This window comes from Triplophysa rosa, linkage group LG9 (genome assembly GCF_024868665.1).
Source record: "Triplophysa rosa linkage group LG9, Trosa_1v2, whole genome shotgun sequence".
Classification (NCBI taxonomy): Eukaryota; Metazoa; Chordata; class Actinopteri; order Cypriniformes; family Nemacheilidae; genus Triplophysa; species Triplophysa rosa.
The window spans coordinates 14507293-14527234 of NC_079898.1; the positions used below are offsets into that span (position 1 = coordinate 14507293).

Here is a 19942-nt window from a genome sequence, read left to right on the forward strand (position 1 = left end):
CAGTTCTAACATAATATTCACAGTTTATACAGAAAAAATCTATAACACACAAACAAAAACTAGAAATAAGTTAGAAGTACAGCAAAATATCTGGGTGACACCAAACTACTTTGAGTGGTTGAGTGTACCCTATTAAAACCTGTACAGATCCTGTATATATATATATATATATATATATATATACACACACACACACACAAACCAAGTCAATACTCAAGACAGATTATAAATGTTCAAAATATATAAATAACTCTTTTTATTAAATACACTTATTATTTAGCCATAACACTATTGACGTGCCATTGATGGAATTTGGGTCCCAGTTAAATCGAATGTTAAAATCAACATGCTAATTCACTGCGCTTGTCTGAACTTAATATATATTTTGGCGGTGCTAACAGATATTCATGACCTGAATTTGCATTAATGTGTTTTACAATTACAAAGTCTTACAATTTCTTGGATTCTTCATGTTTCTGATATCAATAGGATGATAAGAGTTTACATTTTTATAAAACAATTATTCACATTTTAACACAATCTGTGACCATCAGTTTGTAAACAGAATTATTTCTGTCCAATGACGCTTGTTCTTGAAACAGGTCTCAATGCAATCGAGGTATTACTGTATACAGTATGTGATTTACTGCCCCCTCTGGTGGTGGAATGCGTATGAATAAAATTTGAAAATGAGTGCCTGAGAATACAATGGAATAGCCAAGTTCCAAGGGTTTACTTTTGACAGATTTTGCATCATCCTCAAGCCCAACATATTTACATACAAAATTCTCAGACATTGCACCAAATTATATGGTGGGATCATTTTTATGATGGCTTTTAAATAACCGTTTCACATTGCTGGTCATTTTATCATGTTGAAATGACGACGTGGCATAAAGAAAATAAAACACATTTATATTCGTAGTAATTTGTACCAAAAGACAAGCTGATTGTCTTCAAACATCTTAGGCATGCTTTGAGACGTGCGTTAAGAACTTTTAAAGGACTATACAGGCAAAACTTCCATACGCTTTTAAAGCTTCTTGACTTGATCGACCTCACATAATGAAATGATAGTCTAAAAAGCAAAATCTACAATGCTTAGATATATATGAACAATATGTGTTTACGTTCTATAAAAATGTACTTCTCGTTTGGTTCTCTCTTCCAGCAACACAGCAACTGATTCTGTTGTTCTGCACTTCAGCTTGTTAAAAAAAATGATTTAAACCAACATGTAACAAGCGAAATACCCAGTGATAAATTTAACATGTTGCAAAGACCAACAGTAACATAATGTGAGGCTGGTGCTCCTTATGCCACCATTGACTGATCTGGCCCTTCAGTTACTGACCAGAAAAGCAAACCTCACCGATACCCAAAGATAGCGGTCATGAAGGCGAAAGCTCGTCACTGTGGTCTACTAACCCCAACCGTTACAATTCACGATGCCTTAAGAAGAGCCATCAAGTGTAACTCCAGGCATCCTGGTAACACTCTATTCAGCCCCTGGATCGAGATGAATAAGACCTGATGGGACACATCGGCCCATTGTGCACGACTCAGTCCTCACTGTTTGACAGCCTGTCTGTAGCTGTGTCTCTGACCTGTGTCCGAGCGCTTGACTCTCTTACTGCTGCTACTCCTGCTGGACTCTTTGGTGCTGCTGGCATGGCTGTTGTCCTGGGGTAACGTGGGGCTGGAATGGGCCCTCTGTAGCCCACTGTCTTCAAACAAACGGGACTCGAATGCCGCCAAGTCTGTTTCCCCGGTGCGAATCTTAGCCCTCAGCAGCATGGCGTACGTTCCATAGCGTGTTTTCTGTAAAAATAAAATGGATACGAGTTAATTGGGTCAATGCATTTAAATGTATGCGCTTTTATTTAAATCAACTGCATTCAAGCTAAACATTTTATGAGTATGTGTGTTCCATGAGAAAACCAATAAGCTTTACTGCTAATGCAATGCTCTGCCAGGTCTCATCTTTAAAATGGACTCGGAAATAAAATCATTAGGGAAGAGTACAATGTGATGTTTTACCTCAAAATCCAGATACTCTTCTCTTTGCTTGTGCTCTTCTTGGTCTCTGCTTTTAATCTTGCGGTCCTGGTGTGACGAGCGCAGTTCCTGCAGCTCAGCGGAAACGGATCGAAAACGTGTCTCGTGAGATTTAAGCTGCTCCTCCTGACAAGACAAACGGCACATGTTCCCAAGCGTTGACACTAACGACGAGATTTCTTTCTCTTTAAACGAAGCAGCTGTAACCATTAAATGTTTGCATATTTCCAGTGGAGTTCTTTTAAATAGGCCAAGTTTAAACCCACATTTATTGGGGTTTTCCTGGCTCAAAATGAGGCGGAGGTGATGCCATCCTGATCTTGTACACACACACGAAGGCCTACCGTACCTTTAAGTGGCTTAACCAAAGTGACTTTGAGTTTGACATATTAAAAGTTCTAATAAAATGAGATAAAAATGACAATTATTAAGTTGTATAAAACATTACTTTTATTCAACCAAACAGAATTTTTTTTAATCAAATAAAGCTTTTTTATCATTTCAATTAACTTTTCAGCCCACAATAGCCAACTGAATTAACCAGTCTTTCAAAATGAGCAAAGCTCATTCACATCTTTCATTCTCTGTGGTTCACTTTAAATGATTCAATGATCTCTTATATTCGCTAGTGACTGAAAAGTTCAATAGTTTAAATCAATCGGTTCAAATGAGTCATTCGTGTGTGAGTCGTTCTGAACGCAATGTGCGTTCATACTGGCGAACTCGCTGTGTACAGTATACGCTGATTCAACGATCCAACTGCACAGCTAAAGACATTACAATGATGTACGTCATGTTAATTTAATACATATCAAGAAATTAAACGTACTTGGATGCAAAACAAACCGCCGTGAAACACAGGCTGGCTCTTGTTCTGCAACTCTTTTTAGCGCCTCAGTGTGCTGATAACGAAACAGCGCCTCCACTGTGGCGTAATGTCGCAACTGCAGTTACAAATGACAGCGTTAAATGCACGCAGCATTTCTTGTGAAGACTCGCAACATAATTTAGGCTAGAGCCTGAGGCGGCACGACATTTGACAAAGGCGGCCGCCTCCAATTTCTCTATGCAGGAAAAACCCTGATTTAATATGAAAAAACAACAAGTACTGCAATTGTCTCTGTATTATAAATCTAAGGTAAAGAGACAAAAAGTGTTGGGTACCTGTAAGAGCTTGGTGCTTGAGCCTGGCAGAAGAGGGCGGCTAAACTTTTTCTGGGAGCCAATGGCTGCAGGGAAAGGAGGAGCGGAGAACATTGTCGCCACTGTGTTGATACGTGTGATCCAAGACTGCATTTGCTCCGCGTTACTGGGGTTAAGAGGGCAGAAAATGTCTAAATATCAAATACAAATATAATTTTTTTTTAGCTCAAAGTAACCATACTCTATGTCTAATGCAACTTAAACAGTTTGAAAACTGAGAGATGCAGTGAAACAGATGGGGGAGTGTGGAGAGAGAGTGCTAGTATCTGGGACAGACAGAATAGCTGAGAAAGATCAGTTCTCTTGGGTGATGCATGTCGAGTCATTCATCTTAGATGAGAACACTTCGACAGGGGTCTTACCAGCCCTGCATGTAATCAACAATCTGCAGGTGCACTCTGGTGGGCGTGTGTGTGCACGTGTGCGCATATGTCCATGAGTCTAGATAAATTTAACATGTCAACTATATTTTCCTATCAACGTTCTGAAAAATGATGATGTGTAAATAAAAGTAAAAGTGGGAATTCAATGCAAACATCTTTAAATTAATAATATTGCATAAAAGAATTTAGGCTTAGTAAAAGATGCAACATTACAACTCATAGCACACATCATGAGTAATGAGACTCACGAGGCCTGAAAGAGAAAGACTCTCCAGTCAGCGGTGCGAAGGTAAAACACATTAGGCCTCTTGCTGTAGTCTGCTGCCCGCATGGCTAAAGAATGATGGATAGATACTGCGTTCTTTAAGTCCTCGTCAGACAGCTGCTTATCTGGACGATAATCATCCTGAAAAAAACAAACACAGTGAAAAACAAGTCTTCAATTAATAGACGCTTCAAAAAGATTTGTTCGCTGATGTACTGATGGGAAACTCAATGTACCTTTTGCAGGTAGAGGATCAGCCCTTTTAGAATAGCATAGAATGTCTTCCAGCCTCTTTTGCCTCGTGGAGCTGAATAAATGATATACAATTACACTTAAAATAGTTTTACAAACAGATACACTCTTTAAAATAAAGGGTTCAAAATTGAGATGTTCCGATACGTTTTTCCCTTCCCGATATCGAGTACTGATCCGATACCTGGGTGTGTATCTGTTTACAGCTGTATATATTACTAGCTCTGTATGAATTGATAGAATCATTTCATGGTGTGCTTCAGACTTATCCCTTAATAAAACATGAACAAATACACAAAGTAAACTAGAGTATTTTTATTATCTGACAGTAATATTTATTTTTCTTAAGGCTGGTTGGTCCACTCTGAAATACTGCCGAACAGCAGACATACTGCTAGCACATTTTAATTTCTTCTTCGTTGCTCTAAACGGTGGTTGCTTGTGACCACACAGCACAACTTCCTGTGTTTGCATTCTGAGCAGCGAAAAAAAGTGATTTCCCATTTGCAGCGTTAAAGGACCCATTGTATGAAAGTCACATTTTTTCTGTTTAAGTGCTACAATCGGGTCCCCGGTGAATCTAGCAACCCAGAAAACGTGAAAAACAAGATCCAAGTAACTTTGTTTTGGTAAGCCTTTCTCTGCAAGCATGTGAGAAATCGAGCCGTTCAGATTTCGCTCCTGATGTGACGTAGACGCAGGCTCGTAATCTACACAATTCCACCCACGGCGCTGCCGCCATTGTTGTTTTCACATGCGGCAGCGGTGTACGTGACACCATCGCTAAAGTTTGTGGACAACATGCAATGTAGTCGCTGCACAGAGTCCTAACCTCGGAAGAGACAGGAGTGGATTTATTTAATTTTTAGTGGAAATCCCTCAGAAACCATAAGTAAAAACCTGCTTGTTTGCGCAAATCACTTCAAGCCGGAGTGCTTTATTAACCTGGGACAGTGCAAGCAGGATTAGCTTCAAAGTTGTTCCTCAAGAGGGATCGAGACCAACTGAACGAGACAAAGCTGCCGAGTAAGTAATATTTATCAACAGTCTGAATTGACGTACATGTACCGTATATAGAGGAGGATAACATTAGCATATGATAGCGAAGGGAGCTAAGTCAGTCACGGGCTAAATAGAACATTCAAAGCCAGTGTTAAACTTACTCTATATATATATGTTATTTGGCAAATGGGCACTTGGAGTTTAGCTGTATGTATGTTAATACATTATGTGCGTTAATATGTTCAGCTGCGGCAAGCTGTTTGTTTTGCTAATGAACAGGGGCGAACACACTACGGTGAATTTCATTTTAAATGTCTCAAATCATTCGTCCTTAGGCTGAAAAATCTGTCTCAGCATACTAGTTATGCTCTCACGTTGTGTGTGTAACGTTATTGCGTCAACTACAAGCGCTAAAATCCACGTAATTCCGCTGAGATCTGCAGGTGCGCAATCTGTGGATTTTAGGCAAGCATACACGTACAACGTGAGCGCTGTTTGCTGTGACAGATTTTTTAGTCTCCGGACGAATGATTTGAGACGTTTAAAACTAAACTAACTGCAGAGGAGTTCAGGAAACTTATTAAATTAAAAAATTTAGCTAAACCATTGCCATGGCAGTACTACACGTGTGGTGTGTTGTGTTGTGTTGTGTTGTGTTGTGTTGACTCACCGGACGGAAGGGGGGGGGGGGTGCGCTGTAACTCATTATCATTTAAAGAGACATGCACCAAAACAGGTTGCTGTGAGCAAAGCTGTTTTTGACGAGGCAAAAAGGGTTTTGTTTACACAGCCATTGAGTGTTTTTAAGCAAAATATGTTACAGACATTCCATGAAGACGCTAATAAATCATACCAACTTGTTGAAAGTGTTCATTTTATGAGTCCTTTAAGAACCTTTTTTGGCTATATAGGGTTTTTATGTTGGTATAAGGTTATAAGGTTCGGGGTTCTTCACACATTCAACGTTTTGGTTTTTACGTAAAATTCTGGTATCGGTATTGGCGAGTACTTGAATCCATGTACCGATCCGATACCATTTTCTTAAACAGGACCTGGTTATGCCCGCTAGATTTGCTTAATAAGTAGTTCCTAATGTACCACAAAGAACTCTTAAAGGCATAATTTACCCCCAAAATAAAATTATTTCATCATTTACTCACCTTCATGTCATTTCAAACCTGTATGACTTTCTTCTGCAGAATACAAAAGATATTTTGAATAACTTTGGTAACAAAATCCATTGACTTCCATTGTATGGACATTTCTCAAAATATCTTATTTTCTGTTCCACAAAAGAAAGAGTCATGCACAGGTTTTTAAAGACATGAGGGTGAATAAATGATGACAGAACTATGCCTTTAAAGGGACAGATTTGGAACCACTATAGAGAGCGAGTAATTCATGACTGACTTATCATGTTTGGGTGACCTATCCCTTTATCCTCATAAGTAAAAGTGGTTTCAATAATAGGATATGGAAGTGGACTCACTTCTCATTTTCTAAACTACAATAATTTATTATAGTGCTGTACTAAATAAAAATGCCCAAGGACATAGTGTCGCAGCAGGGAATAACAGAGAGATGGCATACTTTTCTTCCCATCAGGATCTGCGTGAACCTTCCGTACAAGAAAGCCGTTCTTGTAGACCTGAGCGCTGGACTGCTGCGCCACACTGACGAGAGGGTTTCCTCCACTGCTGACGCGCTTCATGGTGTGAGACGTGGAGTCTTTCCTGCCGTCCAGCTCTGAGAAAGACTTCCGCAGTTCCTCCTCATCACTGTCAATCACATAAGCCCATTATTTCGCATTTAACCACAAAGTATTTGACAGACACACGAGAAAATCCCTCTCTGAACTCTCTTCCCATGGTAAACCCCCACATTGAGTAAGAGCACCTTTATAAAATCTCGACATTCAGGTATGAATTAAGCATGGTACATACTGTACAATCCCTGCTTTTCAGGCTTTGCCAGTTTTGCTGTAGTTTTTAGCATCACAACTTGATAAGATGAACAACAGGACTGTTTGGTGACTCAGGGGTGAATTTACTAAACAACCGACTAAACAAAAACCTGTGGCTTATTCAGTAAATATGATGACGTACAGGGCGTATTTAAATTAAATACACTAAAAATACCCTCCTATACCATTCTCAAGAACAGGCCTTACATACATAAACTGGATTTATTAAAAAAGACAGCGCTTGGCACTTTTGTCAATGTACTGCACACATATCCAGCTGACTGGCAGCTGTGCAGTCAGACACCCCTGAGAACCCCAGAGGCCTGGACCGCTAAACACTTCTCTCTAACTACTGCCGAGTACAGCACATAGCCTTTGCCTTCACATGATAATGCTCTCATCTGTTGCTTAGTAACTGCTGGCCTCCACACTGGTAACCAAGAGAGCCAGCAGAGAAGATGAAGCACCACCAGGAACAGAGAGAGAGAGAGAGAGAGAGAGAGAGAGAGAGAGAGATAAACTGTGTGACGTGCATTGATTCATACAGTGAATGATGGTCTTAAGCTGAGAATCACACAATGCTAAATAAATGAAAAGTGCAATGATGTGAATCAGAGAGAGCTGGGTCGGTCGAAGATCTCACTCATTCCGTTTATGATTATTTTATACATGATCAAAACTACAGCAGAAACGCCTCCAGGAGCAAACACGGCATATGGAAGAGTTAATGTGTGAGAGAGAGAACATGAATAAGGCTATGTTTAAGTCTGTGCATTAGCCAGTCAAAGATTTCAACCTGTAATTATGGAGAGGAAACTCACAGTAACCATGGCAATAAAATCTGGGAAGCTAGAGTCTAATGTAAGGGCTTAGGACATCGTAAGAATTTGGTCGGTTCATAAACAAAAAAAATCTTACTGATGAAATTATTGTACAAACAGGCATGTCATCTAATATTTTTATGTACATTGTTTTGATTCTGATTAATTGAAAAACACATCAGACTTACATTGTCCACTGCAGCTTCTCGTTTTTGATAGAGTTGTAGAGAGCCTGTTAAAAAAAAGAAGAAAAAAACCCAGCATAAACCACAAATGTGTGTGTGCTAAAACATCCCACTGATGTCCCTAAAAATAGCAATTGAAAGTTAACAATAACCATGAAACAGAAACAGGTTTTTGCAGTTGCAGTTGTTTTCCTTTAGTATTTTCTAGTATCCCAAACCTCATGGAAAAAATGACCCCTTCCCACATTATCGGATCCTCGTAAAGTTTCCAGCAAACGTTACCTTTTCTTTTTTCTTACGAGTTTGTGGATGATTTTGTCCGTCCTGCACTTTGCCAAGCAGATCGGGAAAGGCCAGAGGCTTTAGGGAACGCGAGCGAGGGGCTTTGGTGTAGCGGAAAGGGTCCATCACGCTGAAGTCTCGTCCACATCGCACCGAGCACAAGGAACGCGAGCGCAGACGGCCGACCGAGTGAATGCTGTTTACTCCAATCATGATTACACAAACAAAACAATAGACAGCTATAAACAATGCACTTTGAGTCACGTAGAGGCCAATAGGAGTAGTGACTGAAGATCATGAGAAGTGCCACAGGTAAATGCAGACTCAAGTCAGCGGGTGAATTAAAGAGAACTGACACAGTGCCAGATCTAAAATCTTTGGCAGCGCTCTTTGGGAGATCCTGAAAAGTGTCACAAAGGCATCAGGCATTCCGTGGTAACCCCAACTCTTGCATTATGGATCTTTTTCTATTCATTATGCATGTAAAAACATTGCGAATCCACCCGCGCCATTATGCATCAAACTTTCTGCTTCGAGTGAGAGACCACAGGTGATGAAGAAAGAGGATCTGCTGCCAACATCCAGTAGTTTCCTCGTATACATCCAGTAGTTTCCTCGTATGCATGCTTGAGTTTAAGACACACCTACACGCGCTCACCAACGCGTGCTGACACGCTCACAGGTGCGGGGCAGATGGCTCGCGAGGGCAGAGACGGCGCAAGAAGATCCGGGGACGGAGACAGATGGAGAAGTATGAACATGATCGAAGCAAACGCATGAAATAAACACACATGCGCTCATGCAAGGAACAGCCTGGGAGGGTCGGACTTCCGCCCACTCTCAAACTGGGATCCAAACAAATCCACCGATTGTGACGTCACCGCATGTCCCCCTCTGGGACAGCAAAATAGATGTAAAAGTGCAAAATATTAACAAAGAAACGAGATAATCCTGTTGCTTTGTGCTGTTTCTCTCTCTTTCTCCAGAGCGTTGAACGTACTGGAAGTTATCCACAATTCTCTTTTATCTTCCTCTTGGTGCCTGCATCTCACAATTGTCAGATTCTTTCACCCCTCCGTGTGCGGCTTCACCCTTTGCGTTGGACCTCCTTCTATCCTGCAAAACACCAGAGGAACAATAGCAGGTTTGGCGACCTACTTCTCGTTCTAGGCTTTCTTCTTTTCCTCACAGTCTTGTGCCTCCTCTGTGATGCAGATATAAAATGCTGTGTGGTGAGAACAGGCTCCTGTGAAGGAGGAGTGCTCACCCTCCCTCTTCTCTTGCATTCACAATCTCCTGAATCGCCTGATCTCCCTCCCAGTCTCTCTCGCGCTCCCTCACCCTCTCCTCCTCAATTGCTGTACTCGTCTCCCAGCGTGACTAACAAATCGCGCTACTTGATCCCAATTCCCCCACCCCCTGTGAATGTCAATCAGTTGTCGTGGTTCGTGTACGTGCAAATCCTCACACGTTACAGCCACACTCTCATTTCCGGCACACAGAGTTTCTTTGAACTTCAGCTATTAGCCTGATAGTTTTGTCAAAAGTCATCATTTATTCACCATCATGTTGTTTAAAATCTGTTTATGACTCTTTCTTTTGTGAAACACAAAAGAAGATATTTTGAGTGGTTTTGTGTCTGTTTCACCGGACGTGCGTGTCGGGACTGCAGTTGTATGGATACTAACACTCTTAAAAATATCTTCTTTTGTTTTTTGAAGAAGAAATAAAGCCATAGGTTTGCAGTGGCTAAATGAATAATTTTCATTTTTGGGTGAACTAACCCTTTAAGATTTTATTTATAATAAATGAGTATAGACCATTTCATCGGACATGCCGCCGGGACTGCAGGTAACTTCCGGTCTGTGTTTGTTTATCAGTCTGGCTAGTGTCTAATAATATTACTATTTATATTTTATTTTATTTATGTTACTATTCATTTTTTGGCTTATTTTAATGTATAAGAAATGTATTAAAAAACGATTTGTTGAAATTATTTGTATGTTAATTTTATTAGGCTAAATAAACAATTTGTTGAATGCGTCCTTTATCTTTGTCGCATTTAAAGAAATTGTATGGGACATTGCCATCTAACGGTGGAGCTTTGTATCGCAGTCTAAATTCAAAATATTGGAGATGCGAGTTTAGCCAAGAAATGGTTCTTCTCGGTTTCTTTTGCTTGTTATCATTTACTCTATTATTTGCAAATGTGTACCGGAAGGATGGTTAAGTAGAAACGTTTGTTCATGTTGTTGCTTTGAAATCGTCTATAGTAGCATTCAGTAAAATCTGTATTAACCCTCATGATCTGTTGAATTTATGGTTTCAATTATGTAAAATGTAAAAGCAGTGTTTTTATTCAATTCATTTCTCTTCCATTTCTATATGAACATCTGACCTAAAAACCCAATCATGTAAATCATATCCCTCTGCATTAACCTCATGTTTGTTTAGGGTGAATTTGATTCCGGCAACTTGGACTGCAGACTATTCCATCTCTCTCACACAGACAGCTCTGGGACACTGGGCCAGATCCCATAGAAGTCCGAGTCTAGTTTTATTCAAACATGACCTGTTTTTATTTGGCCCCTGTCACCAGGCAGCCAGCCTTCATCCCAGTGAGTTTTAACAGCTCATATCAGAGCATAAGAGGGCCCCATCTGTCCATCAAAGCACACAGATGAGCCAGTAGTTCAGATTTCACAGGCACCTGGGATATGCTACAATAAAGCATAAACCGAAAAGGACTGGACTGGACGAGACCAACACAGTATGAAAATGAGCTACACTCATGTTTGCATAGTAATGACGAATATTATACATCATAGATAATGTAATGGAAGGTAATACAGAGGTTTGGTTAAAACTGATTATAAACATGCTAAATTATGAAACAAAGACATAATGTGTTGCAAACTATTGCAAAAAACTACAGGTAGGCCTATGTGAAAGAATATCTTCCAGATTAAATATGGTTGGGATAGTTCACTCAAAAATGAAAATTCTGTCATCATTTACCTGTATGATTATGTCTTTCTTCTGAGGAACACAAAATAAAATATTTTAAAGAATGTTGGTAACCAAACAGCGACGGTACCCATTCACTTGCATTTGTTTCATCATGAAGCATGTCGAGCAAAACTGTGACATTCACACTACAGCAAAGCCTCTCACATGGCGTATTATAAAAAACAACATGACTGTTTGTGACATTCTTCAAAATATCTTCTTTTGTGTTCTACAGAAGAAAGAAAGTCATACAGGCTTGAAATAACAAGAGGGCGAGTAAATGATGACTATCCCTTTAATCTAAACCAGATAACCTGGAATTATGCTGTTTTTATAATATTCAAATTGAATGACATGGAACAAGAGAGAGAGAGAAAGAAAGAGAGGGGGGAGGAGAATGAGCAATTTGTAACACATTTATGATAATACCATGACAAAACACTCATTTTAGCAGAAAGCTTTGTGGCAGCCATATTCTCATGTGTCCGCCCCGCCACCCTGTTGTTGCTGGCATGAAGACAGACTTCACACAGGTTTCTCACAGCTCTTAACAGTCTTGAACCACACGGGCACAGAGCGCCTAACCTGTTGGGTCGCAGGCACCATCTCTTTATGTGCTAATTTAACCCCACAACCTTGTTTTGGCAGGAAAGCGAGAACGAGACAAAAAACAGGGCCAAGGAACAGAATTATGGGAAGGAATATGCGAGCATCTTAATGCTTTACACTCCGAGCCTATAGTTAAGCAGACTTTACTCGGCCCTCACACCCTCACAGTGTGGTAGGAGGAAAGAAACAGGCTGACAGAACAAAACGGAGAAAAAGAGAAAATAAAGACAGAATATATGAGCAAAGTCAGCGATAGAGACGATTATATAGATGTGGAAGTAACCTAGACAGACAGTGCTAAGTACAGTTCAGGAGAGTACGTTTGGAAAGATTATAGGGTGAGACAAAGAGCAAGATGGTAGATAGTTAAATGGATAGAGAGAGAGAGTGTGTGCGAGAGGGGGGTGGAAGAGCGAGGCACGGAATGAGAAGGCGGTGGAGGGATGAGAGACACAGAGAGAGGTGGCCAGAGGAGAGAGAGTGATGGAGGCAGAGTGGGAGGACCGAACGGCTGAAAGGCTCTCTGTGATTTTAAAGCACACATCAGCTGAGTGGTTCAGGTGCTGTCATCATGTGGCTATTATTCTTGTGCAGTGTGCCCTGTAATCCAAGTGAAGGGACTAAAATAGACAAAGCTTGAGCACACTGAGCACAGTTCATTCACATCAGCTGCTATGGAAATCCTAAATTACTGATGTTCATTGGATTGTGCTGGAGGTGGTGGTGAACATCACACTGACAATAAATCAATATCAGACACAGCGTGCATTCAGAGCAACATGGCACAGAGGCAATGTTCACCTTGCTGCATGTGACATTCACAGTATCTAGAGTTCATGTAACTAGTAAGGCTTGTTGGACACGAGCAGGAAACACACAAACTAATGTATATTTTAAATGCAGTGAAAGTCCTTTTGTATAAAAATGTCTGGCAAATGCATAAATATAAATGTACGGGATGAGCAAGTCTCCATGACACATGGTACAAAATGTAAAGACATATTGTGATGTGTTCACTTTCATTTTTGGTGTCTTGATGTAGGCTACAACATGTGTCACTGAATGGACACACACAAAAAAAATCTTTAACTGAGGTAAGCTGAGGTTAACTCATTCGTATTTTATTAAGACGTGCAACAGATGTTTTCTTTAGTCACTTTGATTTGAATTGCTTGCATCACTTACATCACCAAGAGTCTATTGTTTATTTGACTTGATGTATTATGTTACAGTTCCTAATAAAGTTGACATGTCAAATAACCAAAAGCCCCTTTAACTCATATTTGGCGCTTAGTAAGTATTAATTTTGGACTCTGGTAGGGCATCTCTCTATAAATATCTACAAAACAGCCAATAAAGTCTGTCCTACATATATAACATATATAAATAGATGAATTGAGTGTTTGCAGACACAAACCTTGAGATGTTCTTTAGGGAAGTTTTGGCCATCATTTAGTCCCTCCAGGTTACTAATGAACTGCGTACAGGACATCCTCTTCCCTATGTTCTGAACAAAAGAAGACAGCATAAACAAAGAAAAATATCACAGGTCAGCTGATGCACTGACCTATTTCACAGTCCCTGTACACTTAACAACACATTCGGTGCCAACTGCAGCGGGCAGTACAAGTGTTAAGATGCTGTGCAAAAAACAGTTTTCTCCTATTGCACAACCGGGTATACCGTATATTCAGTGTTGGGTAAGTTACTCTCAAAAAGTAATTCATTACTAGTTACTAATTACATATTCAATAGTGTAATTAGATTACTGTACAAATTACTCTCTCCAAAAAGTATTTAGTTACTTATTACTAATTACTTTCTATATCCTACATCAACCTTGATTAGTTAAGTGATTCAAGGATAGGCAAGAAACGGCTCTTTTAATTCATTCAAATAAATAATATAAAACTACATAAAGTAGTATTATTAACTGACCAAAGTATTACAAATGTGAGAATTATACATTAAAGCACGGATTTTAAAGTTAGACTATGAATTTTGATGTCAATTCCACTATTACACACACATATTACACAAAGTATTTAGTTTAATTACATCAAAAGTAACTAATTAAATTACAGAACAAATAAGAGTAATCCCTTACTTTACTTTTTCAAGGGAAAAGTAATTACATTACAGTAACTAATTACTTAGTAACTAGTTACACCCAACACTGCGTATATTACTGAAGACATGGTTATTTTCTCCTTATTAGCTTCTTCATAATACATTAGATGCACAATATGCAAGGTGCACATTTCCCACACTCACATGACCATGCAGATCAGTGTTGAGCAGCATCAAGGCACAAGTCAAAGTGTGAACGCTGTCTGAAACGCAGAGGTGCAGAGCTCCAGTTAGTACACAGAGCAAGAGCAAGCCCTAGTGTTACTTTTAGTGTAATACACATCAGATCGACACATTGCTCACACAGTTTACCTTCATTCAGTATCGTGTTTGTGTTGCACTGGAGGTATCTTCTAGAGAAATGTGAAAGTACTCTCTCCCTCTCCTGTGTTTCACCCATTAGGGCAAATTCTCTCAAAAACACTCTGAAGGATAATACAGACAGCAGAAAATAGATAGAAATATTATAGCCTGGAGCACAGTGAGAATTAATGCCAAATATTGACTTAACTAAACATGTTTGAATTGCCAAAGCTATCTCTCACCTCAGAGCCTGATCCACTGTCATCCCTGTGAAGTTAAAGTGACTCAGATATTCTTCTGCCACCATATGACTGAAATCATTGCTAAGGCCAATTAAGAACAAATGCATTAGAAATAGAAGGATTTGTTATCATGCAGCGAGATCCAGAAGTCTGAGACCACTAGTGAAAATGCTTCTACAGTACTGTATGTTATATTTCATCGCTGTCCTTCCAATACCTCTTATGTCCAAATTTACTGTTTTTTTTTCAGGAAATGGAAAAAACACTGTACTTTTCAAAATGATTAAATACTGTGTTTATTGGTAAGATATTTGCAAAACCCAGTGACAAATAAAGTGTGACTAATAATAATGACTTACAGCAAAAAATAAGGGAGATACGAGGTTTCAGAAAGACAGCAGCAATTTATATTTTTCTAGTACACAAGTAAATCATCATGAGCATGAACAACATGAGCAAATACAAAAATAAAGAATAAAAGAAATAAAAAATCGAAGTATTTGGTATTTTACCATTATGCTTATGTACTGTATATTGGACTTATGTATATTGGACCGCAGTACGATATAAATATTTCTTTTATTTTGCCTGTCCTGAACTAAAATCAGCAGTATTTGCTATCCTCTGAAACAATGTCGCTTGACAAGCAACGCGTAAGAAATGAAGAGATTCAAAATATTTACTAAAGATTACAATAATGCTCACTTCTTGCTCAGGTGTCGTGCCACGTCTGACTTCCTGAATCCATCGAGATTGTACAAGCGTTTGGCCAGTCGTTTGGCAGCCTGGAGGTCTGCTTTGTTGCCATTAGTCAGAGTTTCAGTGCTGCCCACAGCCAACCTTTCAGCCACCCCTGGACCCGACTCGGACACCGACCGCGATGGCCTTTCTCTGGAACCAGAAAGTGACACTGTGAAACCAGCATGACAAGTAATAATTGTTTTGGATATTGGACCCCCAACCTCAAAGAGTAGGCCGGGCCAACCTTTAGGATTAGGTTCAGAACACTACACACAACCACATGAATAAAGAACATTATACCAGGTATGAATGCCGAGTGTTTGACAAACCAGTCAATCTATGAGGTTCCAGTAAATTTGTGTGCTGTACTGTAAATATACTCTGTCTGATCTAATGATACAGACCCTTTTCCTAGTACATGATTAGATCATCATACTCCACCATTTACTGAAAGACACAACAACAACAACACCTTTTTTAATAACTAAACCTTGACATAACTAATGTGAATGCAGTAACTCACACCTCTGCCCCTCTTATAGAGACAAATTCAAACAAGCCAAAGCAAATACATAACTTGTCATACTTCATGTGTACAGATAAACATAAAGCACTTCTCAAAAACATTCTCAAAAGCAGCTACTCTACCTCTGGGAGCCAGTTCTTCCTTTAAACCACTGCATTCCAGAGTCAGATGTGTTGAATGTAAGAGAACCGAACAGCTTTAGTCACAGATCACCCCTCACTGTTTTTTTCCTTTGGTTCGTTCCGAAAGTCTCCATTTCTAACTTCCTCCAACTGGATAGTTCACACACACAGCAGGGGAGGAGACTTGAAAAAGTGGGAATGTGCTCACACTGTTTATTCTTCAAACAATAGACGGATAGATCCATGGAGGAAAACCAGGAAGAAAAAAATAGAGAACTTTTCCGCCATGGCTTCTAGGATACGGAAAGAGCGTCTACAAAGATACAGATTGACTAACAGACACACCTTCATTGTTGAATTTTTAGACACCTGTGTCTGATACCTTAAAACTATGCAAACCAATCATTTGAATGTCACGACACACATTTAGTAACACCCAGGTTTTAACTTGTTTGGAACGGGCATGTGAGAAACATGCAAGACAGGCATTTATGCTAAATTGATAGAGCTGGAATGCCTCTAGGTTAAACGTTCGATGAAAAGTTTTTTTCCCTTTGTGTGAATAATTGATTCTTAGTAAACAACACAGTCACGAGGACACACCCACTTACTATCCTCAGTGAGCTAAACTCACAAAGGCTTATGTGTAAAAGTTCACATCACCTGTGCCGAGGCTCTAGCTAGCACATTCCAATGTTGGGTGAAAAACATGTGAAACAGGCCTTGCATTGGTATTCGATGGCTTCACTGTTGATTGGTAATAAAAACGTAGTGTCTATTTACACCGAGTACAAATAGCCCACCTTGTTGGCAGAGACTATTTACACTAGCTCCACCCACCAATATGTGATTGGAATAGAGAAAATGTAAGATTGACACCAACTCAAACAGTCACTTGAGTGGCATAAAGTGTAAAGTCTATATAGTGAAGCATGGGAGACCAGGATTCTAATCCCGCTGAGAACCTTCTTTAACCTTTTTTATTATTTTACAGATCATAAAGGCATTTGTTTTCAATAAAATTGATTTAAGACTTAAAATTCATTTTTATTCATAAACTTTAGGTTTAGGGTAAGGTTAGGGGTAGGTATAGGGCTTTAATATCTCAATAAATTGCCATCATTTTAATAATTTTTATAAATATAATGATTTACTGTCTGTTATTATTGCATAATATTGAATGCACAACAATAATGAGGTGCAAATAGTAACGTTATCTGCCACTATTTATAAGTAAAAAGCATTTAACTACTATTTCTACTTAATCCAAAGAAAATAGGCCCTACAGCTATTTTTGGTTAGTGTAAATAGCATATCGCTAAGAAATGTTGCTATTTTCACTTAGTGTAAACAGAACTTACTCTTTAAACTTAGTGTAAATAGCATCTGTCGCTATTTTCACTTAGTGTAAATAGCATCAATTGCTATTTACATTTAGTGCAAATAGCTTCTGCCTAACAAAAATATGTAAATAAAATAAACAATTTGGTATTTGATGAGACCATATTGTTTTTTATGTAAACCGTGAAATACAACAAAACATGCTGAAATCTTAGCTCGGTGCAGCCACAGTAGTGCTTCGAAAGGGAGGGGTGGAGTGAGCCATTGGTTGCAATTCACAACCTCACAGCTAGATGCCACTAAATTTCATACTCCTCATGTATCAACGCCGCGTATGCACAAAAGCTTTGCGTATACGCCAGCTTTCACGCTCACGGTCGGATGTACTAAGTGAAATTAACGTGAGAATGTACGTTCCTCCATGCCAACTTCATGTCTGGCGTGAGTTTTTTTGTGCGTACGCACATTTATAGCTTTGTCCATACGCAATGTTTTAGTATGGAAACAACTCAAGTCATTGTAAATGAGGCCCCAGACCTTTAAGATGAATCTATTTCCTTTATCTTGATTGGAAGATTAGATTCCCAGGAAACAAACATACTAAATAATGTATAGCTTGAATACACTGTAAATCGCTTTGGATTAAAGTGTCTGCCAAATGCATTAAACATAAATCCAATATACTTTTGAACTCACCGGTATATGGCAGGGTACGGGGCATACATGTAATTATCCTCCAAAGCTCCACCTCCCCAGCAGAGCACATTATGAGCCATTAGCCCCGCCCCTTCACACTTCACATAATGTCATGAGATGAGATTGTATGTAAGTGCAGAATCCAGCATTCCACATTTTTCCACCTTCTTCTGAAGTTCCCGTTGTCCAAAACTAACCCACAGCTTTTCAGAAGAAATCTGTCCCTCTGCTTCTGAAAGGCTGTTGATAAAAGTCCTGTAGTTGTTACGTCACTGTAGTTGATTCTTTTATCCTAATCCAAACATTTACAATAGCTTTTTGTTCCCGAAGCACAGTTGGAATTTTGGACACTATTCATCTACCCTTTCTCTTTCATCTTTTCTTTCTATCTTTCTTTTCTTTTTTTCTCCACCAGCTGCTGTCTACTTCTGTCTGCCTGCTTGTGTTTATGGCTGTGTATGCGTGTGTGTTTCTCTGCTCTGGTCAGTTGAGCTATTTTTCACTGGTGGATATGGTGTGTATTTCCTCTCAGCAACACAACAGTTTACTCCCCTTTCCAGCCCTCTCTTCCTTTCTTTGTCTTGCCTTGTAACTTTGTTCCTCCCATTAGTCTGGTCAATCATTCTTTTAAACATGGTGCTAAATATGTGCTCTGTCTCATTCATAAAATATGATGTACAATTGTACATGTTACAATGACGCTTTTAGTTAAACTTATGGACAATACACTTAAGTATAAGCTATGCGTTTCCGCTGTATGTTTCCTGGGATCTACCCCATGACCTTGAGAGAGCAGCATACTCTAGAAGCTACAAGCCAAATAAATGAGGTCAGATATAATAAGTATCCTTTCACGTGTTAGAATAAAGTTTGATTCATTGTTTGTTTCATTTATACAGTAAGATAATGGAAACAGAAGCCGTATAGTTGTTTCCTACTCTCTCTATTTAACATGTTAATCTGCTCTCACCATGGAGACCAAGGGTTTCTGGATGAGCTCCAGATCTATCTGGCCCCATGGCGGGAAAAGAATGCAGTGGATGAGCCAGGTATCAAAGCAGACAGTGTCAGCTTTCAGGAACTCTTAATAACCACACGAAAGCAGATAAAACATCCAAACAATAGTCTGTATTGCACTATGAGACATCAAAACGCCTAATAGCACATAAAAATGTCATCTTAAGCAGTTTTAGCAAAATATCTTGTATGTACTATACTTTCTTTGTGTCTGAAGAAGACAGAGGTTAAGGATTACAGCCTGCTTTTCAATGTATTTTCACAGCAGACAGGAAGTAGTACAAACAGATTATCCAAGAACTGACCCCCGGGATTGTGGTTTAGTCACAGCCCCGGAATCGCCTCATGAAAACATTCCCAAGGAGAACTTAAGTTTGAAAGTTGCTTATGAAATAGTCAGGATGAGATTTAAGCTTAGGATAGAAGCCCTACATGTTACAAGACAGAAACTCTTTTGGAAAAAACACAATTACATTTAAGAGAGACATCTCAAAGATAAAACTGACCATCCAGAAAATCAATCATGCTGGCAATCCTGTGCCTTATAAACAGAAATACATAGATAGCTCAGCACTGCCCTCCACTGGTAACCCTATTTAAAAATGAAAAGCTTATTTAAGCAAATTGAAGTGAACAACTAGTAACTTAAATAAGTCCAAATGAGCAAATGATGTGCACTCATACTTTCAGTACACTGTAGTTTTGTAACTTAACATCATATTTAAAGTTGCTATATAAGCTTGAACATGTTTTGAACATGTAACTTTTTTAGACGGTATGTAAAACAAAAGC

At 39.2% G+C, this 19942-nt stretch overlaps 1 protein-coding gene across 4 annotated transcripts in view; it reads right to left on the reverse strand.

The window, feature by feature from the left end:
* Window positions 1-3: 3 nt before the first annotated feature.
* The window catches only part of psda (pleckstrin and Sec7 domain containing a), a 30918-nt gene continuing 10979 nt past the window's right edge, over window positions 4-19942 (reverse strand). For 2 of the 4 annotated variants that reach the window (XM_057342371.1, XM_057342370.1), the window contains exons 6-17: window positions 15413-15598; window positions 14708-14788; window positions 14475-14587; window positions 14307-14365; window positions 13450-13539; window positions 8136-8179; window positions 6754-6941; window positions 4146-4216; window positions 3893-4050; window positions 3223-3367; window positions 2041-2184; window positions 4-1821 (exon numbers count right to left, since the gene is read on the reverse strand). In XM_057342371.1, the coding sequence (XP_057198354.1) occupies window positions 1570-1821; window positions 2041-2184; window positions 3223-3367; window positions 3893-4050; window positions 4146-4216; window positions 6754-6941; window positions 8136-8179; window positions 13450-13539; window positions 14307-14365; window positions 14475-14587; window positions 14708-14788; window positions 15413-15598 (1531 nt within the window). In that variant the 3' untranslated portion in view covers window positions 4-1569. The other 2 variants (XM_057342373.1, XM_057342374.1) reach the window with 2 other exon arrangements.